The sequence below is a fragment of the Oryzias melastigma genome, linkage group LG8, assembly GCF_002922805.2.
Source record: "Oryzias melastigma strain HK-1 linkage group LG8, ASM292280v2, whole genome shotgun sequence".
Lineage (NCBI taxonomy): Eukaryota > Metazoa > Chordata > Actinopteri > Beloniformes > Adrianichthyidae > Oryzias > Oryzias melastigma.
This window is the reverse complement of record NC_050519.1, coordinates 15,114,781-15,142,447: the sequence shown is the minus strand read 5'-3', so window position 1 is coordinate 15,142,447 and position 27,667 is coordinate 15,114,781. Positions and strand designations below refer to the sequence as shown.

The 27,667-nt window shown below is 38.4% G+C and overlaps 1 protein-coding gene, 1 long non-coding RNA gene and 1 gene segment (V, D, J or C); 1 reads left to right on the top strand and 2 right to left on the bottom strand.

Moving 5' to 3' along the window:
• Positions 1-755: 755 nt before the first annotated feature.
• Positions 756-2,411, bottom strand: LOC112146384. The gene is made up of 3 exons (XR_002919260.2): positions 1,904-2,411; positions 1,209-1,399; positions 756-1,145 (listed from the first exon to the last, which is right to left on the bottom strand). It is a non-coding gene; the product is annotated as an uncharacterized LOC112146384 (long non-coding RNA).
• Positions 2,412-6,367: 3,956 nt separating this feature from the next.
• On the top strand, positions 6,368-16,890 carry LOC112146381. The segment is given in 5 exon segments: positions 6,368-6,437; positions 8,711-9,007; positions 9,897-10,247; positions 11,427-11,575; positions 16,718-16,890. Coding segments are annotated over 5 exon segments (876 nt in total).
• Positions 16,891-17,937: 1,047 nt separating this feature from the next.
• On the bottom strand, positions 17,938-24,417 carry LOC112146628 (proto-oncogene tyrosine-protein kinase receptor Ret). Of its 3 annotated transcripts, XM_036213327.1 has the most exons (7): positions 24,186-24,417; positions 23,970-24,098; positions 23,807-23,882; positions 23,353-23,543; positions 23,152-23,251; positions 21,903-22,050; positions 17,938-18,787 (listed from the first exon to the last, which is right to left on the bottom strand). In XM_036213327.1, the coding sequence occupies exons 4-7, from the start codon at positions 23,505-23,507 to the stop codon at positions 18,780-18,782; spliced, it is 411 nt and encodes a 136-aa protein (XP_036069220.1). In that variant the 5' UTR covers positions 23,508-23,543; positions 23,807-23,882; positions 23,970-24,098; positions 24,186-24,417; the 3' UTR covers positions 17,938-18,779. The 3 variants fall into 3 exon arrangements, with proteins under 3 accessions (XP_036069220.1, XP_024128300.1, XP_024128301.1); XM_024272532.2 differs by lacking the exon at positions 17,938-18,787 and having other exon boundaries at positions 21,772-22,050; XM_024272533.2 differs by lacking the exon at positions 17,938-18,787 and having other exon boundaries at positions 21,772-22,050; positions 23,981-24,098.
• Between the last annotated feature and the right edge of the window lie 3,250 nt (positions 24,418-27,667).

Genomic DNA, 27,667 nt, shown 5'->3' with positions numbered 1-27,667 from the left:
CGGTGGCTTGCAGGATCACTGCAGTGTCCATTGATGAAGCCATCAATATCCCTACAGCTGTCCATTTCCAATCATTTCTTCCTCCACGAAAGACAAGATGTCCTCTAAGTCTATGAGGTGCTTCTGTCTGAGGAGGCCAATTTTTTTTTACATTTTCAGTGTTTTTATGATGGTGTCTCAGACTAGTTTCATCCCTCTTTGTTGTTTTGTATTTAAACGAAACATTTCATTTAGAGGAGAGGACACACCACTATTTTAATTCCCCTATGGTGTTTCTTGTGTTCGTGGCAGTTACATGCTCGGGTCCTCTACCAGAGGCCTGGCAGCTTGAGGGTCCTCCGCAGTATCTAGCGCTGTGATTCTGTGGACTGAGATGTCTGAGGTCTTTCCAGGGATCTGCTGTAGCCACTCCTCCAATTTTTAGGTTACAGCCCCGAGTGCTCCAATTACCACGGGCACCAATGTCACCTTCACCTTCTAGGCTTTCTCCAGTTCCTCTCTGAATCCCTGGTATTTCTTCAGTTTCTCATGTTCTTTCTTCTTGATGTTGCCATTACTTGGTACTGCTTGGTTCACCATTACCTTCCTGTCACTCTGTATCTGGAAGTCCCACAGGATCTTTGCTCTCTCCTTCTCTACCACTCTCGGAGGTGTTTCCCATTTTGACTTTGGGTTTTCCAGTCCATATTCTGTACACATGTTTATGTATATTATTCCAGCTACTTGGTTGTTGTCACAAACATGCAGACAGCTGGTTCAAAGTGCAGCAGGTTTATTATCCACTAAAAGTCCACAAAACTAAGCAGGGTCAGACAGGCAGAGGTCATACACGGGCATGGGATCATCCGAGAAGAGAGAGAAGAGTAGTCAGAGTCTACAGGCGGCATGCAATCAGAGTTAGCAGGGTCAGATGCAGAAGGTCAGGTCCAGGAATAAACGCTCAGTGTTGCAGGCAGGGTGGCACAAACAATACTTTGCAGTGAGTGACAGTGTGGAGCCAGACTATATGCTGAGGAGGTGATGAGATGATGGGAAACAGCTGACGATGATGAGTCCAGGTGAAGGAAGGTGGTGAGGTCAAAACTCTGGTGAGCGTGTTACGGGTCCCGAGTACGGCGACCACAATAACAAAAAGGATGTTGTGTCTGGAAAAAGGAAAAGGAGTCTCAGAGCAGGAAGTATTGAAAAACTGCAGTGTGTTCACTTACATGAGGTACAGAAGTGTGATGCACCTCCAGCACCTGCAGGAGGATGCCGATGTCCCCGATCCTGATCAAGGAGGTTCAGGAAGACCGCAGGAGAGTTCCTGTTCATTCTGAAGTCTGGTCTTGGGTCTTCACTGTTGGACAAACAGCTCCAGGATTGGGAGACTGGTTGATTCTGCATTACAGGGTCTAGTCTAGTTAAAAAGAAATACACAAGAAATATATTTATATTTAAAAATATGTGGTTTTAAGTATTTTATTTATTAAACTATAAAACATCATTACATGTATGTGAACATGAAAACAATGTTCTCATGATTGAGAATAATTAAATACTACTTTTACTGATTTCAAATCAAATTTTCAAATAAAAAAGCATTTAATTAATTTCTGCAATAAAAGTCTGAAGATAACATTAACATTTAACGCTATTGTAGTATGATTAATAAAATAAGAACCCATTGTAGTTATTTGGTACATGTTTTTATTCTCAGAAATGTGTAGGTACTTATGCTAAGTTACATTTACTGCAATAACTTGCGAAATAAACATAACTTGAATAATCCACAAACCCACAAATTCAGTATTTGTATATTTTACAACCTGTAATAGTGTTGCTAAATAAATATTTCAATTAAACTAGCTAAAGCTAATATGTAAAAGAGCTCGTAGATGTTTTTTTAAGCGTTTGTACGTACCTGCAGATCGTTTTGTCTCCGCCGGAAAAATACCAACAAGTGCCGGTGGCGGCGATGAATCTGCTCAAACTCCTCCAAAAGTAAAAGTTAAATAATTAAAAAAAAACTCAGAACCATTTCGAGTTAAATGATTCACAGCACGTTCAACTTACGGTGGCCAGGCTACAGGAAACTAGCTAGCAAAGTTAAAACAGCTTTTGTTGTTTTGTTTGTTCAATAAAGTTATTGGACAGCCCATGAGTGCTAAACTGCAATGTGCATGCGTCGTTTGCCGGCTCGGCGGCTCGATGTTCCGGCACTCGATGCATAAGCCTGTGACCCCGTGACGTAGTTTTGACAGTTAGGTAACAGGAGAAATCCGTATCCAAGACAGAGAGAAGTCGTATTCAAAACGAGGAAAATTCGTATTCTCAAGAGACATGTTAAACGTAAAAATAAATGTTGTATTCGTATTTTTAAAGTAAGTTTGGCACAAAATATAAATTTTTGCACAACTTTGTATTTATGAATATGAATTTCTTTTTGTGAATACAAAATATGTATTTATGAATATGAATTTCTTTTTGTGAATACAAAATATTATTTATGAATACGTTTCCTTTTGGCGCTAATTTAACCCCATAGTGATATAGTCCATGCAACTTTCCTTGTCATGCTGACTGAATTGTATGGAGTCACTATTCTCTGAAGTGATGCTCTTTGCCAGTTCAAAGAGATTTGTGGCAGAGAGTTTGAACAAGCGTCTTCTAATGTCCCAAGCTAATTCTTTGCGTACTGTTGACATGTTGTTACTGTAGGGTTTTGTATTCTTGTATGGTGTGATCCGTTATGCTTTCACTGAATTATGTAGGTTTTTTACTTTCTTTCAGCAGTGCAGTTCCCTGTTGAGGTGGAGATCCTTTGCTCACTGATCTTCCTCCTTGGACACTCACCGACTGACTGACTTGACTTGAATGTTGGTCTGGTCTCGGAAGTCTCTTGGTTCAGTTATCACTGGATCTGCTCCTCGACGACTGAAGAGGAGAGATCCCAGACGAGCCCCCACAGTTTGTTACGGGTCCCGAGTACGGCGACCACAATAACAAAAAGAATGTTGTGTCTGGAAAAAGGAAAAGGAGTCTCAGAGCAGGAATGACACGAGCACTCTCTTCATTCTCCGAAGCACTTCTGTTTAATCATTTAAACAAAATCAAAATTTCCATTCAGTGCATCCAATTGTCCAATATACAATTTAACCATAAAAGTCTAAACAAATATCTGATAGTGTGTCAAATAAATAATGATTCAAATTCCATGTTCTATTTTCCTTTCTAATACATTACATTTTAATTTTCAAAAGAAACATTCAATATTTACATATGTTTAATTCACCCTGGCTTTGATAATTGTAATGTAAACAAAATAAATAACACTTTCCACTAATATTTAGCTATTCTAGCTTATAAATGCTGGACACTGCACATTTAGAAATCAACTTTTTAATTAACAAACAAAATAACATTTACTTTATAATTCAATACCACTTTTAAAACTGCTACAAGAACTATTTATCTTAATTATACTTTTAAACATGTTTAAGTTAGGTCAGGAGTTGTATAAATCACTAAAATACACGCAGATCCACAATGCAACCGTTCTACACGGCCGCCATAACAACACTGGTTCATTTTCACATGAGTATGCCCAAATCCCGTTGTACATGAATGAAATCTCGCGAGATCACGGCAACTTCCCGCTCGGCTTTTCCCGCCAGTTCTCGCCAAAAAAGAGTTAAAGATTCTCGATTTAAATTAAAAATTATAAAACAAATAATACTGGTAATCGACTAGAAATCAAACCAAAGCTTATGGCTTTCACCTGTTGCCGTTTTAACCCGGATACTAACCTGGAAAAAGGAAAAGGAGTCTCAGAGCAGGAACGACACGAGCACTCTCTTCATTCTCCGAAGCACTTCTGACGGAAACAGGAAGTTGTCCCGTCTTCAGCCACCTGGAGGCGCTGCAAGAGTGTCGAAGGTTCCGCTTTCCAGACTCATAACCTAATTCTTTTTTTTTTCCCCTTTTTTTCACAGGCTACATTTAATCATTGTATAAAATAAATTAAATTATATTTTAATTAATGAAAATGAATGGCTTTCAAAATAAAATACCAAATGTGGATGCACATTTTTGGGTGCACCACAAGCGCTCTCTCTGGTGACTGGAGAGGGTAGCTGCAGGTTGTTCCATGACAGTTGTGGTGTTCCAAGCATTCCTCTCCTGCCAGCATCTAACACCCAGCAGTTATGTGCTGGATTGTTTCCGGCGCCTCTTTGCACAGCCTACACCTTGGGTCTTGTCTGGTGTGGTAGATCTGAGTCTCTATTTCTCTGGTGCTCAGGGCTTGTTCCTGTGCTGCCAGGATTATGCCAGCCCTTTCCAGTCATTGGTAGGACTTCTTGATATTAACCACTTCAGTTATGGTTAGGTGTTTCATCCATGAAGGGGATTGTCCTCCCATGAGGAACTGTCCTCCAGCATTGCATCCTCTGCTTTCCATTGTCTGAGACATTCACCGAGCACACTGTCAGTTGAGGCGTTGAGCTTGACATATTCATACATCTTGGATGTTTCATCTTGGATAGTGGCTTTCACGCTCACTAGTCATCAGCCCCCTTCCTTGCAGCTAGTTTACAGTCTCAGGGAACTGGAATTGGGAATGAACCCTCAATGTATGATGAGTAGCTCTTGTGTCATTCATGGTCTGCATCTTTTCCTTTGGCCATCTTATAATTCCTGAAAGGTGTCTGATTACTGGCATTGCATTGCAGTTTATTGCCCGGGTCTTGTTCTTGCCATTGAGCTGGCTTCTTGGGACTCACTTTCCTCGTTGGAGGTATTTGACTGTTGCGGCTTTCCTTATTGGCTGATCTTACTCTTAGCTTATAGCTTGATGTCATCCATAGAGGAGGTGACTGATGGTTGCCCCATTCCGGAGATGGTTGCCCCAAGCCAGCCTTGTTGATTATCTGGCTGAGACCTATACAGAACTGTAGTTGTAATCAATCCAGGCTGTGCACAGGTTTGTGTGTCATGACCTGCAGTCTTATTTTACTGTTCTGTCAACCAGGAGTTGGTGTTTGGCTCCTTTGGAATCTCTACCATTGCCCTTTTGTGTGTTGATCATGAATGGATCCATGAGCAGATTTATTTTGGTTGAATGATGTCTGACACAAGCTTCCATGTTGAGGAGGGACAGGTTATTGGCCAGTAGTTGGATGAGACTGCACCCTTTTGGGGATCCTTCTGGATCAAGATTGTCCTGTCCACCCTTCCGTTAGTCATACAAGGAGAGTCCCATATCTTAGCAGCTGGTTCATTTGTACTGCCAGGTGCTCATGGAGTACAGTGACTTTCTTAAGCCATTATTCTCTTTTCCCAGAGAGACAAGTAAAGAGGTCAAGAGCAGCACTTTCTCTCTGAAATTATGTTTTGTTTGACTTTGCATGGTGTTTGGAATATACCACTTTCCTCCACTGATCCAGAGCAAGGTCATTAAACGCACTGAATGCATAACCATGATAATGCAGAGCAGTACAGCTTAAATTGGGAAAAACAATTTAGGCTGGAAAAATAACAAGATTAGAGAGCTAATAACTGATTGAACCGTCCAGACCTCCATGTCCATCATTGATTTCTCATTGGGCATCACCAATTATTTGTAAGGCGAACTGAAATCAGGGAGGTGGGTAGATCTTCATGTTTGGAACAATTAACTGTATTTGAGTTGTTTAAAAACTTTGGTGGTTTTTGCGCAAACAAAAGTAATCATTTTCATTGGAGGAAGTAAGTTTTTCCCAGAGAAGAGCGTAAAGAAGTGATCAAGTATCTTGGGCAGATGGACCAATAAACACTCGGTGTTCTTCATATCACAGTTAGGACTTTTTCTGCTCAATATTTCAACACAACAGTAACAGCAATGCAATAATTGCATCAGGCCTATCTGTTGTCAGTCCACACTGTTGGATGCAGAGTTAACTGTGAGATATACAAGAGGAAGTTTGCTCCAACTGTTACCATGGAGATCTAATTTTATGTGACTGAGACAGGAAAGACATTTCTCAAGGGATATTTGGGTATAAAGTAGAAAAATGTCAAAATTTTCACATTAAACTTGTTTACTCTCATTGATGTAAAGAAACTTAGAATTTCATAATCAGAATATGGAATATCACTATGACAGCTACTTTGAGTATTGAGGGACAAAAGTCACAGTAACTTCTGGTAAGTCATCATCTAAATTATTTAGTTTTCCAAAATGTCTTTATGTATAAATGTATGTATTTTTAATTCAGTTTATTACAATTACAAAATCAAGAACTCCATTTAAATTTTGGTGAGGGTTTTTCATGTTTTCTGACATAATATTGTGATTAAGTGTAAGACAAATGTGTGAGAGACATTTTTGTACTGAAGTGCTGTTGAAATGTATCACTGTGATGGCTATGGCTCTTTTGACTACTGGGGAAAAGGAACAACAGTGACTGTAACATCAGGTAAAAATCTAAGATTCTGATCCTTATTTTGACTTTGGGACTTTTAACTTTGTATTTTAGAAAAATTACATCTCAAAGGGCACATAAAGTTTTTTATCTGTCTTAATTGCTCAAAGACTCAAATATTGCTCCCTCGTTTTTGATAGAAACTGTCACGGTTTTTTTTTAAATCCAAAAACCACTGGTTGTTAATAGGATGACAAAGTACTTTATTACTTTAAATTATGTGACATCATTTTTTTGTCTTCAGAATCAAAGCTGAATATTTAACAGGTTTGAGTTGGTTTTGAATTATCTACAAATCAAAGTTTTCAAAGAGCAGAATCAGGATAACATAGTAAAGAGGTTTTTGTTAGAGAAGTGACAGACTTGTTTTACTGTGATAACTGGGCTTTTGACTATTGGGGAAAAGGCACAACGGTGACGGTTTCTTCAGGTAAGATTTCTATGTTTTCTTTCAAATGTGCACCAGGAATGATTTAAAATCATAAAAGTTATTTTTAGGATTTCTTTTAAAGTGTGTAAATATTTCAATTCTTGTATGACCTTTTTTTTTTAACTTAAAATTGAGTGTAGTGATCCTTTAAAGGATATCTTTTGATTTTGAAAATAGTAACAGAAAATAAGAATGAGGCAGTAAAATTTAGTCTGAACGAGTTTTTAGACTAAGAGTCAAGCAGATTCAGCACTGTGTAACTGGGATGCTTTTGACTATTGGGGAAAAGGCACAGAGGTAACAGTCACATCAGGTAAGACCTGCTCTTTTAAAAATATCAAACGTTATTTTACTTCAAAAAGTTAAAGTTAAAATTATTTTTTTCTTTCTATATAAACTCTTTCTTTAGTGTGATTTCAAATACGGTATAATTTACTATGGTGTTACCATTTTAATAAAAAATATAAAATTATAGTTTGCTGGTTAATTGAATTGTTTAAATTTAGATTTTTAGAATTAACACAGTTCAAGCAAAAATAAATTATTCAGTCACCATTCGGTAGTTCCCTTTTTACACTGAGAGTCAAGCAGATTAAACACTGTGTACTACGGAGCTGCTTTTGCCTATTGGGGAAAAGGAACAATGGTGACTGTTTCTTCAGGTAAGATCTGTTTAAAATATTCTGTCAGTCGTATTTTAGATTTAAAATCTGAATTATTTTATGTCGTTTTTTTGTCTGTTTGTTTTTTGTTTAGAAGATTTTAGTTGTGAGCAGTTTATTCCCGGTATTTTTATTGTTATATAAAATGAGTTTAGTTATAATTTATTTTAGAAAAGTAGGGGTATAATTTATTATCTTTTAGAATTATGATTTTACTGATTGATGAATGCTGCAGTCACCATGAGTAGAGTTCCCTTTTTACCCTGAGAGTCAAGCAGATTAAACACTGTGTTACTATGAAGCTTTTGACTATTGGGGAAAAAGAACAATGGTGACTGTTTCTTCAGGTAAGATCAGTGTTTTATTTTTTACAGAAGTCAAACTTATTAAAGTAAAACTTCAATTTTACAAAATTTTGATTTACTTTCTTTTATGGAAAGTTTATGAAAAAACAGAAACAGATGATTGTTCAAACTGTGTATTCACACTGAATTACTAGGGCTATAAAATCTAATGAAAAGTTGGAGGTTTTTTAGGAGGGGAAAATTACATAAAATGGAAAAATTGTAGTTTTTTTTCTTTTTGTATTTTTTGGAAGGGAGACATTTTTTTTGTTTGTATGAATATGTTTGTGCTCTTATTAAATTAGATCTTGAAAGTGTCTATTTGCACTTAATTTTTGAAAAACGTGCGGCCAGTGCTAAACATTTTTCTTATTCGCACAGACCCAGGGGAGAGGGTTAAGGTTAGGATTATGGTTACGGTCATGGTAAAAGGTAAGGAAGTTGTTTCTGTTAGCGGCTGTCTCTGCAGCTCACGGCTCCACCAGGGGATGGATGGGTCAAACGTGGAGAACACATTTCACACATTTAAGAGCGTGACAGTTAATCGGACTTTAACTTTGAAGTTTAATTTTAAATACGTTCGGCCAGCAAAAAAATCCAACCTTGGACAAACTTAAAATGAGTGCGGGCAATGCAGCAATGTGATCTTGGCTGCACATATTGAGTGTGGCCAATATGAATTTCCATCACTTTCTATGCTGGTCGCACGTAAATACGTGTGAATAACATCAGCCTTGGATCTTTTAAAACATGTTTTTCTGTCTTAATTGAGATTGTCTTGAGATTATTTATTGTTCATGTTCTAATTCTTCATTCATTTGTCTTCTTCAGCCACTCCTCAGGCTCCTCATGTGTTTCCTCTGATACCATGTGGCTCTCCAAGTGGAGACACGGTCACTCTTGGCTGCATTGCCACCGGTTTCACCCCCTCTTCATTGAAGTTCTCGTGGAAACTCGGCACCGACAGTTTGGAAAACGTCACCCAGTACCCTTCAATCCTGGAAAATGACAAATACTTGGGAATCAGTCAGGTTCAAGTCAGCCGACAGGACTGGGACGCTAAAAAGACTTTCCAGTGTGTTGCCACTCATCAAAGCCAGGATATACTTGCTGATGTGAAAAACACAAGTAAGTTTGTTTCTTTTAGCTTTTGTGGAAAAAACATAAAAGTTAAAAAAATAAATCATTACATTTTTGTAAAATATTATTTAACTAATAACTGATAAGAAAACTTACAAGTTTGAAAGACAGTTTTAAAATTAAGATTTTAATTATAAAAATATGAAAGTTTTGGCTAAATTTTTATTTGGTTTATTTGTTTTTGTGTAATTTAGACCTTAATAAATAAAAGCTTTTATAAAGAATGTGTTTATTTTAAAATATTATTTTTCAAACAAATTCAAAAAAGTAAAGAAGAATTTTAATTAAGGCGTTACAAAAAATTAAAATGATCATAATAAAGAAAAAGGGCAAAAAAGGATTGTTAATATTTTTTTTAATTACAAAATCTGTTATTTATATGAAAAAAAAAATATTTTGGCACATATGCAGTAAACAAAAACTGAATGAAATAAAATACATCCAGGATCTGTATTCACCTTCACAGATGATCAGTTTGTTTCTGTTTTTTATGTCTCAGAATAATCTTCCTCATATTTGTGACTTTTGTTTCTGTTTCACTGTTTGCTGTTAATTAACATTATTAACATTGATTTTGAATACATGTTTGCTTGCTAGTCATTGTCGATGTATATGCAGAAGTCAGTGAGAATGCTCTACCATGTATTTACATAAAGTCTCACATTAAAGCCTTAAACTAAATCATAAAAATACATAATATTTGAGGAGTATCATCATTATCTGTTCACTGAAGTTCCTCATTAGCATGTTTTTTTCTATTTTTGAAATCTTCAATCTAAAAACAAAGTGCCATTTTCTGAACTTCTGCATATATATTTGCACAAAAATAGTTCTTTGCTTCTGCAAAAATCCATTTGTGTATGTGTTTGTTTTTCAGATGTGCTGTATAGGTCACCGCATCTCACAACAAGTTTTTCCCTTGATGAGGAAAAACAACAGGCTTCTTTCTACTGCTTTGCCAAAGATTTCTCTCCTAGGAACCACAACATCTCTTGGGAGAAAGTTGGCAGTGACAAAACCAGCATCCTTGATGAAACCAGTGTTTTCTCTGAAGGAAGAAATGACACAAATGGAGATACGCTGTATTCTGCAGCAAGTCTGCTCACAGTAAACCCCACTGATCTGACTCCTGGAGCCACATTTACATGTGTGTTCGAGGGGAAAGGTGTGAACAATACTGACGTGTTGGAAAAGGCTAATGCCACCTACAAGGAAGAATCTTCTGGAGGTAAGTGGAACATCCAGCTGCAATGACTGAACATCTATTTTCTGATGGATAACTTTTCATTTGTCCTTCATTCAGGAAGTACAAAATGTCGTCAGGCAGCTGTAGACATAAAAATCATTGGCCCTACATATTGGGAGATTCTTGTAAAACAAATTGGAAAAATAATGTGCAAAATTCAAGTCAGTACCGGTCAGCTTACAAAGATCTATTGGGAGGATGAAGGTGGTGAAATCCCTGGAACTGTAAAGTCTGAAGGGTTTAAGAAGCAAGAGGAGATTGTGCATAACATCACAAAAGATGAATGGCATCAGGGACGCACATACTACTGTGTTGTCCATCATAAAGACATTACCAACTCCACCAGATCCATTGTCAGATCCATTGGTTTCAGCACAGCTGATCAAACCAACCTGGTCAACTCCTTCCTGAACCTCTCTGAAAAGTGCAAGGCGTAGTAGATGTTGTTTGTTGTTGCTGTCTTCTTTTTCTTTCTTGTTTGTACTTTGTGATGAGTCATTGTGTTGTGTTTTATTGCAGATTAAAAACAAACAAAAAAACTCTTCATGTTTGTTGTTTGCTCTTTCTGTCATTGTTAAATGTATATTTGAACTTTCTATGAAGTCACAGTGTTGTGATGTGAGACACTGTTACACTAGTGCACATTTTGAACACACTGATCTTTCAGCATCACACTTTACTCTCCAGAACAATCTAACTCAACACAACAATCATGTGTTCATCTTATCTTCCAACAAAGCTTGTGTGTGTCTGTGTGCATGTGTGTCTTCTACTGGGTCTTGCACCCCAACAAGACAAATCCTCTCAAACTCTGGTCTCTCAGTCACTGACCAGATTCACTCTGTGAGTTTACTGACTAACAAGCCAAGCCATGAAACCAAACCAAGAATGAAGTTTCTCAAGAACAAGTCAGGATCATTATCTGACTGAATGAAGGAGATAACTCTGATCAGGATCATGGAAACACATGCAGGACAGTTGAAGCTGATGGGACATTCACAGTAGAGACACTAACTGATGCCATTCCAGATTAAAGCCACTTTGCTCTTTGGGACAGGACAGGTTCTAGTGTTGACTTAGAAAAGGAGCATTCTAGAAATACTGGGAACAGTCTGTGAAGTGTGGATGATCCCAACAGTTCATTGATTTGTTCCTTTGCAGTCCGAGCAGAGTTTCTGAATGAAACTGTTTGCTCCTGCAAGGAGGAGGAGAAGGAAGCAGAGGAAGATTCCATGGCAAACACAGCTGTGACCTTCATCTTCCTCTTCATCATGACTTTGCTGTTCACTGCTGGAACCACAATGTCCAAGGTAAAGGTTTCATTTGTTAAAGAAACGTCCAAGATTTTAGCTCAAAGAGACAACAAAGAAACTGATTTAAAAGAGATCAAATTATTACAAAGTCAGCATTGACCTCTTGATGTTTATTGGTGAAAATATGCATCAAACCACTTTGGCTCCAAACTTACCTTAATTTAGAATCTACATGAAAGCGAAAACACAAGTTATTTTTTTCATTCTTTGGAAATAAATTCAGTTATCAGGGGGCTAAAATAAATATTTAGGAGTATAACTAAATTTAAAAAAACTTGATTGTTAAAAATATCAAGTTTATAAAATATATTTTATCAGCAAATATTTGCTCAACATCATAAAACATTTCGTAATTTTTTTTCTCCAAAATCTGGTTGTAAAAATCCTGTTAGAATAGATTTCAGTTTTTGCTATTTTTATACAGATTTTAAATACAGGAATATAACATAAACCGAAGTTAAAAAAAAAAAAAAAGCATTAATAGAATTAAAAGGGAAAAAATCTACCCAAGACACATTTCTGGTTGTATTTATTTAGTTTTATTTTTCTTGCTTATATTATTTTTATTGTAATCTGAATGTAATATTATTTTCTTAAATGACATACAATGAATACACAGTAAAAGTAAAATGTTAGATCAATCAATACAAACACTGTCATTTGTTACATTTACAAATAATATTTTTTTATACCAAATACAATTGTTGAGTAAACCATTGACTAAAAAAATATTTAATTTGATGAAAACTATTGATTTTAAAAGTAACAAAGTACACAACTGTTGTCAATTGATCTAATGCTTGACTTTTTATATTGTAGGATTTGAATTTTTTTTTTCATTTTTAATATTTGTGAATAGTTCCTTTGTCAGTAAGGCCTTTATTGAGCAGTTTTTTTTAACTTCCTTTGACATATTAATTCATTTTTTCTTGTGTTTTATAAATTAATTGTAAAGAGATAAACACATTTTATTGCAAAACAGGTGATGAGCAAAATTGTGGTTCACGGTTGGAACCACAATGTCCAGGGTAAAGGTTTCAGTGTTTAAAAAAGAGCTTAGATTGAATACAAACTCTGTTTTTGACAAAATGTGGTATAGAAATTATGTAACTTAATTATGTTTCCTTTATGCTAAAATAGTTCTTTGTTCAAAATTAAAAAAGCTAAGAACTACAAACTAACTAACCTCAACTGCTCATGTCAACTCTAAGATGACCTGCTGATAAAAACTGAAAATCCTCATAGTTTCCAGGTCATAGACATGATCGGTGTTCGTTTTATATATTTGCTCGTTATATTGTCGCCAGTTTGTTTCGTTCTTCCAACTTATTTTATCTACAAACGTTACAGAGCAAAACATTGGGGCTGGGTATCACCAATAATTTCCAGAATTGATTCATTTTGATTCATCAGAGCCTGGATCGATTCAATTCACGATTTTTTTCAATTCTTTCGATATACTTGATTTGATTCAACTCCATTTTAAATTTAGATGATGGGGATACATCTTCAAACTGAATTACTCAAACAAGCTGGTTCGCTCTAGTAACGAAATCAGGGATTTCTGTGGAGTTTGTCTCAACAATAATGATTACTTTTCATGTTTTTGAGATCATTTAGGGTCAGTTACTAAGAAACTTCTATTTTAGTTGTAAATTATTGATGCTCCCCACCTGCCTCTGCAGCGTCATAAGCATCAACATAAGAGAAAACCTCTTATCCTTTTCCTTTCAGCATTTCCCTTCAGGGGTCGCCACAGCGAATCAGTTTCCTCCATCTAAGCCTGTCTTCAGCATCCTCCACTGTAACACCAGCCACCTTCATCTCTTCATTCACTGCATCCATAAACCTCCTCTTTGGTCTTCCTCTAGACCTCTTTCCTGGCAGCTCTAGACTCAGCATCCTTCTACCAATATATTCACTGTCTCTCCTCTGAACATGTCCAAACCATCTCAGTCTGGCCTCTCTGACTTTATCTCCAAAACCTCTAACATGTGCTGTCCCTCTGATGTATTCATTCCTGATCCTATCCATCCTGGTCACTCCCAAAGAGAACCTCAGCATCTTCATCTCTGCTACCTCCAGCTCTGCTTCCTGTCTTTTCTTCAGTCCCACTGTTTCTAGTCCAAACAACATGGCTGGTCTCACCACAGTCTTGTACACCTTTCCTTTCATTTGTGCTGAAACTCTTCTGTCACACATCACACCTGACACTTTTCTCCACCCATTCCAACCTGCTTGCACTCTCCTCTTCACTTCTTTTCCACACTCTCCATTACTCTGTACTGTTGACCCTAAATACTTAAACTCCTCCACCTTCTTTATCTCTTCTCCCTGTAACCTCACTCTTCCACTCTGGTTCCTCTCATTCACACACATGTACTCTGTCTTACTGCGGCTAACCTTCATTCCTCTCCTTTCCAGGGCAAACCTCCACCTCTCTAACTCCACCTCCACCTGTTCCCTGCTCTCACTACAAATCACAATATCATCTGCAAACATCATAGTCCATGGTGATTCCTGTCTAACCTCATCCGTCAGTCTGTCCATCACCATTGCAAACAGGAAGGGGCTCAGAGCTGATCCCTGATGTAATCCCACCTCCACCTTGAACTCCTCTGTCACCCCTACAGCACACCTCACCACTGTCTTACAGCCCTCATACATGTCCTGCACTGCTCGGACATACTTCTCTGTCACTCCAGACTTCCTCATACAATACCATAGTTCCTCTCTGGGCACTCTGTCATAAGCTTTCTCCAGATCTACAAAGACACAGTGGAGCTCTCTCTGACCTTCTCTGTACTTCTCTATCAACATCCTCAAAGCAAATGTTGCATCTGTAGTGCTCTTTCTTGGCATGAAACCATACTGCTGCTCACAAATGTTCACTTCTGCTCTTAGTCTGGCTTCCACTACTCTTTCCCACACCTTCATTGTATGGCTCATCAGCTTTATTCCTCTGTAGTTACCACAACTCTGCACATCTCCCTTATTCTTAAAAATGGGCACCATCACACTTCTCCTCCATTCCTCAGGCATCTTCTCACCACCTAAGATCCTGTTGAACAACCCGGTCAAAAACTCCACTGCCATCTCTCCTAGACACTTCCATACCTCCACAGGTATATCATCAGGACCAAGAGCCTTTCCACTCTTCATCCTCTTCAAAGCCCCTCTCACTTCACCTTTACTAATCTTTCTTACTTCCTGCTCCACAACCGTCACCTCTTCTACTCTTTGTTCTCTCTCATTCTCTTCATTCATCAACTCTTCAAAGTATTCTTTCCATCTTTCCATTACACCACTGACACCTGTCACCACATTACCATTCCTATCCTTGATCACCCTAACCTGCTGCATGTCCTTCCCATCTCGATCTCTCTGCCTTGCTAATCTGTACAGGTCAGTCTCTCCCTCCTTACTACCCAACCTAGCGTACAAGTCATCATAAGCTCTTTGTTTGGCCTTTGACACCTCTACTTTCACCTTACGCTGCATCTCCCTGTACTCCTGTCTACTCTCCTCAGTCCTCTCAGTGTCCCACTTCTTCTTAGCTAGTCTCTTACTCCGTATACACTCCTGCACCTCCTCATTCCACCACCAAGTCTCCTTATCAACTCTCTTTCCTGATGACACACCAAGTACACTCCTACCTGTCTCCCTGATCACATTAGCTGTAGTTATCCAGTCATCTGGGAGTACCTCCTGACCACCCAGAGCCTGTTTCAACTGTTTCTTAAAAGTCATGCAACAATCTTCTTTTTTCAGCTTCCACCAGTTTGTCCTCTTCTCTGCCTTTGCCCTCTCTTTCTTCATCTTCTTCACCACCAGAGTCATCCTACACACCACCATCCTGTGCTGTCTGGAAACACTCTCACCAACCACTACTTTACAGTCACTGATCTCCTTCAGATTACACCGTCTACACAAGATGTAGTCTATCTGTGTGCTTCTACCTCCACTCTTATAGGTCACTCTATGTTCCTGTCTCTTCTCAAAGAATGTATTCACTATCGCCATTTCCATCTTTTTTGCAAAATCCACCACCATCTGTCCTTCTACATTCCTCTCCTGGATACCAAACCTGCCCATCACCTCCTCATCACCTCGGTTTCCTGCACCAACATGACCATTGAAATCTGCACCAATGACAACTCTCTCATTTCCAGGGATGCTCATCATCACTTCATCAAGATCCAACCAGAACTTCTCCTTCTCTTCCAGCTCACATCCTACCTGTGGGGCATACCCACTAACAACATTGAACATGACACCCTCCATTTCTATCTTCAGACTCATCACTCTATCTGACACTCTTTTTACCTCCACAACACTCCTAACAAACTCCTCCTTTAGGATAACTCCTACTCCATTTCTCTTCCCATCTCCACCATGATAGAACAACTTGAACCCTGCTCCTAAACTTCTAGCCTTGCTACCTTTCCACCTGGTCTCCTGGACACACAGTATGTCTACCTTTCTCCTCTGCATCATGTCCACTAACTCTCTACCCTTTCCTGTCATAGTTCCAACATTCAAAGTCCCAACTCTCAGTCCAACACTAGTGACTTTCCTCTTCTCTCTCTCCCTACGAACCCGCCTTCCTCCTCTCCTTCTTCCACCAACAGTAGTCCAATTTCCACCGGCACCCTGTCGGTGAACAGCACCGATGGCGGTCGTTGTTAACCCGGGCCTCGACCGATCCGTTATGGATTTTGTAGGTCTGATTCGCATATTTGATTTGGCAAGATTTTGGAAAACCTCAAAGCTCAGGAAAAACAGGCGGATCGTATTTATTGAAAAACTCCAGCTGGTACTCACAGATTATCTATATGCCACAGACAAAAAGTGGCTTTTTCCCAAACACAAAAAAATCAGAACAAAAATTAACGATCTTTTTTTTTTTTTGCAAAAGAAAATTGAATGAAGATCAGCCCCCCCCCCCTTTTTTTTAGATACAAGTGCATGCAACATACTTTTACCTAATCAATTGAAAAAAACATATTTCACATATAATCCAATGACATTTTATTTTAAATAGATAATTGTATTATGTAAAGAAAAATATGAGATGTACAGCTGAACTATTGATAAACTTTTAATAATGTCATTATAATGTTTTTTTTCTTTTTACAGATTAAATGAAAATAAGAAGAACCAGGAAGATCAGTCATTACTTTTTTTTTTTTACTCAATTTTAATGTTTCTTTTTTCCATCAATCTATGTAAGTAATCACAGCTGTTTTGAAAATTCATTCTTTGTATCTTTTTCTTATTTGAATAAAATAGGAAAAACATTTGCCTCCCAATTTTTTGTTTGACATTTCTTTTATGTAAAGTTGTTCATGTTTATTAATTTGTAGATATATTTAAACCCAAATGTTGTCAGTGTTTGGTTGATTTCATGTAACATTTGATGTTTTATCTTTTGTGAAGTTTTCATCAAACCACCAGCAGCTGGAATCAGCGGTCCATTACTCAGTGTGCAAATGTTACAGTTGAGGACTTTCTCAGTCTATAATTACTTGACGGTTGAAGTCAAATCTTTGGCAAAGCGTATGTAAACAAAGAAGAGATATTTCCATCTTCTCTCTGTTTCTGTTCATGGCATAACCACACCTCACACCTGCTGTCTGCCATGCTCTGCTGCTCTTTCTGTCCTTTCATTTCTGTCTTTCTGGACTTTTTTGGGAGCTGGGTGTTGAACAAAGCTTCCTCTAACTGAATAACCTGATCGCTCTGTCCTGTCGAGCTCAACATCTGTGAAAATATCCTGAGTGTGGAGTGGCAGCAGAACAACCAGCAGCTGACACGGATCCAGCCCACAGAAAGACATCTGCAGAGTGTGGAGGGGGGAGAGAAAACCTACAGTCTGACCTCTGAGATTGAGCCAAACATGGAAGAGTGGACAAGAGGCTCCAACTTTACCTGCAAGTTCATTCACAAGGAGAGCAAAGATGAAAAGACAACAAGTATTTGTCACAGTAAGTGTGAGGAATCACTTGAATCACAGAGCTTTTAACAACAATAGTAGTCCTCCCCACAACGGCCCGGATGGAGAGTCCAAAGTTTCCTCCGTTTGTCTCCATTTGACTCTTCAAAGACTCCATCAGTCTCATCACTGTTGTAGAATCATCTCTTTGTTCCATTGTTAGAATCAGAGCAACAATGAAGTAACAGATGTGCTTCTGCTTCTTTCACTGTCATTTCTTTGATGACAGTCATTCGAGTTTGGGGAGCGGCTAATCTCTCATTTTTCAGGGATCTCTGGATTTTTTATTTTTAGTTGTCTGTGCTTTATTGTTACGAAGAAAAATGGCTGTATTATTTTAATCTCTTTTCAATTTCTTTTCAATGTCTATATAAATGAAATGAATACATTCATAAATCATAATTGTTTTGTGTTGTCTTGTAAATTCATTTTTCTTTTATATTTTAAATATAAATAACAACATGATTAATGCTCCTAAGCATATTAAAGACAATTAATACAGTTATTTCCAACAGTCAGAGTAATTTCTTAATGACATAAATCACATTTATGAACAGATAAAGGTGCAATTTTCAATATTTTCCCAAAAGTCCAGAGAAGTTTTTGCTTGGTTGCTATTTCATTAAAGCACAATTTATAAATCCCTGATAATTTATAGAAACAAACAAACAAAAAAATAGTCAAATAAACAACATGTTCTCTGCAGTAAATCTCTATTGTGGGATTATTCCACAATGTTAATATGTTACCATTCTCAAGACCTACCTGTCTTGAAATAAGATAACATGACGCTGTTTTTCAAAACATATGTTGTAGAAATCTTAGATATAAAGCGAAATATATTCCATAGATACCATACTTTTACCTGAAAGAAAGTTTGTAGTGTTACCAATGAAAAAGTTAATCAAAATAAATCCTAAAAGAAGCAATTTCTTTAAAACCAAACAAACACAACTTACATTTGGGGACAACAGGTATTTTTTCCCTTGCAGAAATCTCTTCCATTCCACCTTCATGATCATTGCTGCCACCTCAGCTTCACAATTAAAATAGTTCAAGAAAGACTGAGTCAATAGAGACACTTTTGGTCCCGAGGCTGCAGACGGTCTTCCACTGCAACACGGCTGATCTATAGGGTGGTGGTTTCTCCATCATCGGGACGCTGAAGACCCTCGTGAAGCAGGAAGGTCGAGCTGTGAATCTCCATCAGTGTCCTGTCAGTAGAGAGAAAACAGCAACTTTCAACAAGATGTCCAGAGTTCTGCTTCCCTGTGAAGGTCATGTCCTCGTCTGATCACAGGCAGCTCATGATGTTCCTCTGATGGGGAGGAATGGAAAGTCTGCAGATGTGAATATTGCGGAGAAAAGCACAGTTTCTGGCTGAAGAAAAACTCTTGAAAGAATTCAAAGTGGAAGACAAAACTAAAACTCTGACTTTTTCTCAAAGTATAAAAAGAAAAAGAAAAAAGTTTTTCAATTGTCTTTTCTATTGTAAAGATAAAAAATGAAAATAAAAAAAATGTTCAGTGTTTACTGTAAAGGTGTAGAATACAAACTTGTTTTTATATTTCCAAGAATAAAAATACAATGAATAACACCAATAGTTATGTTAAAGAATAAATATTACAATAATTAGTAAAAGTCCTAAAAAGCATTTTTTTCATGAAATCAAAGAAGTTTAAAGAACCGATAAAGATGCAGTTCTCAATATTTCCACTAGAGGGAGACATAAGCCCTTACAAGTTTATGTATCTTGCATTGACTGTAAAAATAGATAATAATAGATAGATAATAGATAGAAAATAAATTTTTATATACAGTCAATGGTATCTTGTTACAATTTCATTAAAGCAAAGTTAATGAAAGCTTAATAATTTAGAGTTTAATGCAAAGAAATCACCATAATTTAATGTGGGATTACCTCATAATGTGAATATGTTAAAACATTTTATGATGTCTAAATTAAGTAATTCTGGAGATTTCTTATTTGAAAACCAATATTTTACAAGTTCAGATCTTGAGATGATAAGATACTCATGTTGTTTAGTAGTCATATGGTTTCTTTAAAGACATTTTTACACATAAACGTTATTTTATGAGAAAAATGCTGACAATTTTTGCATAAATACCATACTTTCACCTTAGGAAAATTCTGTGTAAATTTAAAGACCAATTTATTGCGGGAAGAAGCTACAGTTTCTGGAGAAAACCCACAAATCTACGAGGAGAACATGCAAACTCCACGGAGAAAAAATTCCAGCTGGGATTCAAATCAGGGCCTCCTTGCTTTGAGGGAAGTGTCAACCTCCACACCACAGTGAACTCTATTTTTCAGATTAAAGACTAAAATAATAATAAAAAAAACAATAGTATAAAATATAACTAAATTTAAAAAGCTGTGGGAAAAGCCTCTGAATGGATTTATAAGTAGACAGAGCCCTACACAGACAAGCCCCTCCTTGTCTCTCTAAACTCATCCAGCCTTGCACCCCCACCCAAAAGCTCAGATCCTCAGGGAAAAGCATAGTCTATGGGGCAAAGCCTCCTGATGGTTCCTGTTACACATTTCAAAACTCGAGGAGATCCTTCTTTTAAAGCGGTGCCTCCCAAACTTTGGAATGAACTCCCACTTTCCCTGTGCTCTCTGAACTCTGTTGACACCTTCAAAAGGCAACTTAAAACTATTCTTTATAAACAAGCTTTCTGTTCCTACTGAACATCAAGCTATCTGGCTGACTAGTTGTGTTTTATGTACCTTTCAAATGTATTTTGATATTTTTGCTTTCTTTTGCTGTGGCTGATTATTCTTGTTTTTATGCTTTTTTACTTTTTTAAATTGTGGTTATATTTTATGATTTCTTCAACTGTGAAGCACTTTGTGACTCATGTTTGAGAAAGGTGCGATACAAATAAACTTTACTTATTTACTTAGTCAACAGATCATGCAGTTTACCTTCTGTACCGCCAGGGGGCAGCAGTGTTGTTTCTTTAACACTAACTGCAATACAATTGCAATAACAGACCTCTCTGTTCATTAAACTGTTAGTTAAATAGAATCTTACCCTTGATCCGTTTCTGTTTATGCCCCTGTTTATTCATTTTTAATTCACTCAGTATACATTCAGTTTTTTAGGTATTTCTTTAAATACTGCTTAAATAAACCAGAATGTAGGAGGAGTCTACATAAATATTCCAAGATGCAGATTCCTCTGAGTTCACATTTAAGGGTCATCAGCGTTTTTCTAAGCAGACAGCAACATGGCTCACAGAGAATTCCCTTTGTATGTATTTGTTCTGTTAATTTTAAGAGATGCTGAAGGTTGGAGCATTACAGAATCTGACGCAGCAGTTAAAGTACCTGAGAGTCCCATAGACTCACCTGTACAACATCTGGATTAGACTTTAGAGGCTCAGAGCGGCACTGGATCAGACAAGCTCCTCTGTAGGGAGCGTTGTCGTACTCAAAGACTGTCAGGTGCCAAGAAACGAATGGCCTCTTGGACTCATAACTCAGATGTTCCCAGGCAAAGATGGCAAAATACGAACTGTAGAAGTTAAAGTTAACAAATCAGATGGTACAAAGGAGTTTATTAGACCCATTTCTGAAGTTGTTCCTATGATCCCTTCATGAGACGTATTTGTGTTTTCTAATCCCTAAAGATGGCATTTATTCATGCCAGGTGGGGAGTGTTCTGTTATTGCAGAAAGTTGTTTTATAAATGTGTTTTAAATCCTCTGTTAGTGAGCTTATTGTTTTAGACATGTTTTTGGAGCCCTCTAGTGGTCGCGCCAGGTATTACCATTCAAAGCTTTGTTTGAATGAACGTTATTGAACAGTGTACAAGTGTGGACAGAGAAGACATACTAGCATGCACGCAATTCTTCGTGTTGTTTGGAAGATGTTTCTGCTTACATCATAAGTCAAAGGTTGCATCCCTGGTACGTGTTGACATTTTAATTTGTAGCTTTTGATTTTGATGAAAGAAATATGTTTATCATTTAACCATTTTGAGTTTGTACACTAATGCTAGACATAAACTTATGTTGATTTTATTGATTATTTGCTTTCAGTTTCACCCTTTTGAATATCATTAAACCTGCTGACAACGCTCGACGGTCTCCAGAGTCGTGATGTGAGAAAGATTTTCAAAGCTCCTGCATTGTACATGCATGAAACAGCACAGTTGGAAATCTCAAACATGTGAAACTAAAGTCGTTTATTGAAATAAGCGTCACTTGACTATGGAAAGTCAATCACAGCTTGCCAAAAAGAGAGCTTGTGTTGTGTGTCCTGTTTGTAAAATCCAGTAAATGCATGGGAGATTCTACCATAGAGCTTGTTTTCAATCCATGTGGAGGGGAGGGTTCGAGGGAGAGGGGCGTTATTACAGTCCACCAGTGGGGTGTCTTCTTCAGAGAGAACGTCGTCGTACAGCAGGGCGTCAACGGGAGTGGAAGCTGCCAGGTCCAGGTAATCCTGGGGAGAGCAGATGATGGACAGATTAGGAAGAAGAGTGGAAGTTCTCCAGAACAAACAGGATCCAGGATCCTTTAATCTACTTGGCATTATGAACGTTTAATTACCATTAAACTAAACAGAACACAGAAAAAGGGTCAAAAGGGAACTGAACCTTGACTTTATCTGGAGGTAACAATGATAAAGTTCATTCATGACAGGGTAACAAACATTTGAAGAGCTCAAAATGTTTTAGGTTAAACCATTGACTTTATAACAGAACTGGACCGAGTGACCCCGCCCCCCTGGCGTTCCAAGCAAGAACTACCTGCTGGCTCCTAAAGCCAAAATCCCACAGACTTCTATAGAGAAATAAACAGCTATTACTCAGTCAGAATAATGATTCTAACTCTGATCCGTTCTTAATCATTCTAATTTATTCATGATATTTTTTTCTGTAGTTCAAATTATTGAAGTTATAAACTGACCAATCAGATTCCTCAATAAAAGCGCATAGATCCTGCTGGCTACTACGTCCAACGTTCAAAACATTTGATTGACAGACTTTGTGAAGCCTGCTCTCAGGGTGTTGGGGTTCAACAAGCTCACTCCTGATTGATGAGAGTGGTTGCCATAGAAACGTTGAATCAGACCACCTCAGAGCAATCACAGCTGCTTCCTGACGATGTCTGGTTCCTGCATGGTGGCGCCCGTATCATGAAAAAAATGCGACTGAATTGATTGAATTTGTTGGATGACATCACACTCGCTCAGTCCAGTTCTCACATACAGTCAGTGGGTTGAACAGATTCCTCTCCATACAGGCTCCTTTGGACATAATTAAGGATTTTGTGTTATGAAAATAACTAGAAGCCTGTTCACTCTTAGTCATTTCAGATTTAAAGTCTAAAAGTTAATATTTAAAGAAGTGTTTGTTTTCCATGAGAGTGGATGCATCGACAAACCAGAGTCTGTCCATCTGCAAACTCAGAAGAAAAGTAGAAGAACTTTCAGCTTTCATGTACACATTTCCAGGTTTCCTCCATGGAAAAAGGTTTTTCAAACATCTCCCATGCTTCCATAAAGAGATTATGTTCAGCTTTATGGCCTTCTGAAGCATACCTGACTCTTCACCATCATCTTTTCCAGTTCCTTGCTGATGTCTGAGAACGTCGACCTCTTGTCTGATTCTTGTTTCCAGCATCGGAGCATCAGGCTGAACCTACAGGAGGAACATAAAACTTCCAGTAAAAACTGCAACTCATTTAAACTTGTTTTCTCTTTACTGATGTCATGGAAGCAAACAAAAAGAGTGGAGCTCACATTTCCTCAGAGCAGTTCTCCGGCCTCTCCATCCTGTAAGCAGTCTTCAGGAGGTTAAACAGCAGCTCGGGAGCGATACCCGTGTACGGATTCCCACCAAGAGTCACTATTTCCCACAGCAGCACGCAGAAGGACCAGCTGGAAGAAACCACCATAGTGGTGCTATAGTTTTTTCATTTTCTTTTTCAAAACTGTGTAAAAATAAAGAAAAAAACAGTTGGAGGAAACCTCATACTCATGACTCATCACTCTTACTAACTTAAAAACATTTCCTAAAATAAGTAAAGGGAGAACAAACACCCTCAGAAGTTAAACTGGGACACGTTTAGAGGTCTCTACACGGACAAAATGTCTGTGTGCTGCAGGAAGATTAGACCCTTTGCTGGACCATCCGTGCAGCCAGCTCCTCCTCCAATATCTCCATCACCTGGACGACCTTCCAGCGTCTTTTCACCTGAATTTCTAGGATGGGCTGCACTTCCTCCTCAAAGTCAAACAGCTGCACAGGACACGTTCAGTAGACGTTCATCCTATTTGGGAAAGCAGCAAATTCAAAACACAGACATGACACAAAAATAATAAAGCAGCATCTGACTAATCCTAGAGAAATAACCCACCTCTCCCTCACCTCTCTGGGCTTCAGCATCTTTGCCAGTTTTTGCAGCTTTAGTGTTTGGAGTTTCAGGTCTGTCCATCAGTCTGACACTCCACCACAGGAATGTCACTCGGTTCTTCCAGGTAACTTTCTGAATGAGAACGAAGAAAAATCAAAAAAGAAGAACAAAATATAGAGCAAACCGGTAAAATAAAGGTTGGAGAGAGCAGAGGTTTACCTGTTTGAACATCCCGGTGTTTTCTCTGCCCAGAGCGGGTCCAGGAGATCTGGGTCTGAACTTCCTCCCGAGTGCGCATGTCAGCTGAGCTCTCTGTCATCGGGGAGAGACTCGATCAGCCGGATCAGTCTGAATCGTTGGAGACAGTTGGAATTAGATCTTGAGGAATCCCCTCTGACAAACATTCACGTGCGCGTGATGTTCACTCCCGCGAACCGCGCGAGCTCCTTTTCATTTGACGCTGGAATGATTGACTTTTTTTTTTTTTAAACTTTATTAACAAACAACATAACACAATGGCCACAGGCTCGCCCCCACCTGCGAACTTCCCGGTGACGTCACGTGAATGACGTAATATTCCGTCTTTTCATTGGTAATGCAGTTTACAACCTGAGCAATTTGACATCAGACGAGCTAATATTATGTAAAATGACTTCATTTTGCTTCCCCTGATTTTCCTTGAGAAACATCTCAAAGTGGAGGTGGAGTCAAAATCAGAGACGTTTTTCAATATCAAGACCTGATCTGAAGAAAAACACATCTTCACAACTGACGACGATCAGTAGAACAACAAACCGAAAGCAAAGATGTCAAGAAAAGGAAATAGAAATACATCCTTCGGGGTGAAGGAAGGCCATTATTTGGTGGGAAATCAGGGAATTTATAAAGTTTGTAAATTCCTGGGGGAGGGAAGCTTTGGAAAAGTGGCAAAATGTACAAAATTAGGGAGTCCGGGATTTTGTGCCATTAAGATCATGAAAAGTGACAGAGCCGGCCTGAGAGAGATGGAAACAATGAAAAGGATTAAACACCTGGATCCTGACAAGAACCATCTGGTTAAGATGTACGAATGCTTCTCATTTCAAAATATGACTTGCATTGTGTACGAGATCCTGGAAGAAAGCTTGTACAATTTCTTCCAGAAGTACGAACACCACATTCATCTCTGCCACATCAGAGTCATGGCTCAGCAACTGTTGACGGCTCTGGAAGCAATCAATAGTATGGGATTGATACACTGTGACATAAAAATGGACAACATTATGTTTATCAGACAAAATTGTATAAACGTAAAACTCATAGACTTTGGTTTGGCTTTAGAGACAAAGGAACTTACAACCGTGTCCAGAGTCCAAGTAACCCCATTCAGAGCACCTGAAGTTATCCTGGGTCTTTATCCCCTGGATAAAAGTGTTGACATGTGGGCACTTGGTGTGGTGTTGGCCTCTTCCTACTTTGGGAAATATCCTTTTTCTTATCACACTGAATACGACACCATCAGAGCTATGGTGCAGATATTTGGTGTACCTGAACCTGAAGTTCTTGAGAAGGCAGAACACACAAGAGGGTTCTTCGTTTTGGACTATGAGGACGATGACCTCTGTTGGAGACTGCAGACACCAGAAGAACATGAACAAATAACAGCAAACCACGTGGTCAAGAAATCTCAAACAAATCTTGATGAAATGATCAAGATTCATCGAGAGACGTTTGACCAGCACGATGACGACGACCACAGAGTTTTCATTGACCTTCTCAAGCGGATGCTGGAGGTCAATCCTCAAAGAAGAATTACACCAAGTCAAGCCCTGACACATGACTTCCTAACCTTGAAGCACCTGTCAGGAGAAAGCCATGCAGAGTATGCTGCCATGGCTCAAGATTTCATGGAAGAGGCCGAGCTCGAAAAACCATCATCATCATCTTTCAGCTCAAGCTCAAGTCAAACGTCCAATGGAAACCTGAAAACACCAGAGTCAAACAGCTCATCTTGTAGATCCTACAGCTTGAGCCTGAAAAATCCAGTGTCAGATGGTTCAATGGCTAAAGTTACAGACATGAAAGAAGTCCCTTCTGCTGGAAGTGTGGATGAACAACCTACTCACTTAAGCCTTCAAAGGCCATCCTGCGACCCCCGTGAGAAACCCGCGCCCCAAGAAAATTTGGAAAAGACTGAAGCTCCACACACAGACAGTGATCAAGCAAAAATGCCAATTGGAGTTAAAAAAAGGAAAAAGGTCTTTTCTGTAAAGAAAGACATATTACTGATAGGAAATTTGGGAAATTATAAAGTTAGTGATGTTCTGGGGGAAGGGAGTTTTGGGAAAGTGTTTAAATGTCATAAAGAGGAGACTGAGGACATTTATGCCATTAAAATTCTAAAATATGTCAGTGATGCCAAAAAAGAAGTTGAAGTGATGGAATTAATCAGGGATCTGGATCCTGATAAAAACAACTTAATAAAGTTTTATGAATACTTCACACATAGAAATGTGAATTGTGTGGTGTATGAGATGTTGCACCAACGTTTATATGATTACATGCACAAACCCACACATCTATGTAACATCAGATCAGTTGCTGAGCAGATGTTTCAGGCTCTCAGTGCTCTGAAAAGCATCGGTGTGGTGCACGGGGATATAAAACTGGACAATATTCTGTTCGCTGATAAGAACTCTTTGAGGATGAAACTCATAGATTTTGGTTTAGCAAGAAAAGCAAAGGAATTAGTGAAAGGAACCAAAATCCAAGTAACACCGTTCAGAGCACCTGAAGTGATCCTGGGTCTCCCCTTGGATGAAAGTATTGACATGTGGGCACTTGGAATGGTACTTGCCTGTCTGTACTGTAAAGGTTATCCCTTTCCAAGAACTACTGAATACGAAACCATAAGAGCTATGGTGCAGATTTTTGGATTACCAGAAGAAGACCTTCTTACAGCAGGAGAGTTCGCAGGCAACTTTTTCACAAGCGATGATGGCGGCAATGATCCAGGCTGGAGGCTGCTGACAGCAGATGAATACGACCAACACGGACGGGAAGACATGGACGATGTTTGCTATCATGTTGTGAATCTTGATACAAGGATTAAGGTTCATCAAAAGACATTTGACCTGCACGATGACAACGACCACAGAGTTTTCCTTGACCTTCTCAAGCGCATGCTGGAGGTCAATCCTCAAAAGAGAATCCCGCCAAGTCAGGCTCTCGCTCATGACTTCATCACCATGAGGCATCTGTCAGGAGAAAGTGCTGCCGAGTATTTTGCCACAGCTAAAACTATCATGGGAAGTCCATCATCATCTTCCAGTTCAAACTCAAGTCGAACCACTAATGGAAACCCACAAACACCAGAGTCAAAAAAGCTCATCTTGTGGAGATAATAAATGAGGTCAAGTATGCCACCTTCGCCAAAGCAGTCATGGGAAATGTGCAGTTTGAGGAAAAGAAAAAAAAGAGATGAAAAAAATCTCTGGTGAGCGTGGCAGGGGGTGTTCCAATGACCTGTTTAGATTAAAAGTAGGAATTTATGTATTCGATATGTAAAAATAAGAGTATGTTCATACTTCTGTTTTTACATTTGATTATTTTATCTAGTTTAATATTTCTTTGAGTGTGTAGAATATTATTTACCGTTGGTCTAAATGTGCAAAAAAATTAATGTAGGACTGAATAAAAAAGTTAGAATGCAACCACAAGTA

Coding starts and splice junctions, on each gene's coding strand:
- LOC112146628 (XM_024272532.2), bottom strand. CDS start 23,507: ATGGTGGTTTCTTCCAGCTGGTCCTTCTGCGTGCTGCTGTGGGAAATA. Junction 23,252..23,352: donor GAGAACTGCTCTGAGGAAAT/GTGAGCTCCACT, acceptor TTCCTCCTGTAG/GTTCAGCCTGATGCTCCGAT. Junction 22,051..23,151: donor AGATGATGGTGAAGAGTCAG/GTATGCTTCAGA, acceptor TGCTCTCCCCAG/GATTACCTGGACCTGGCAGC.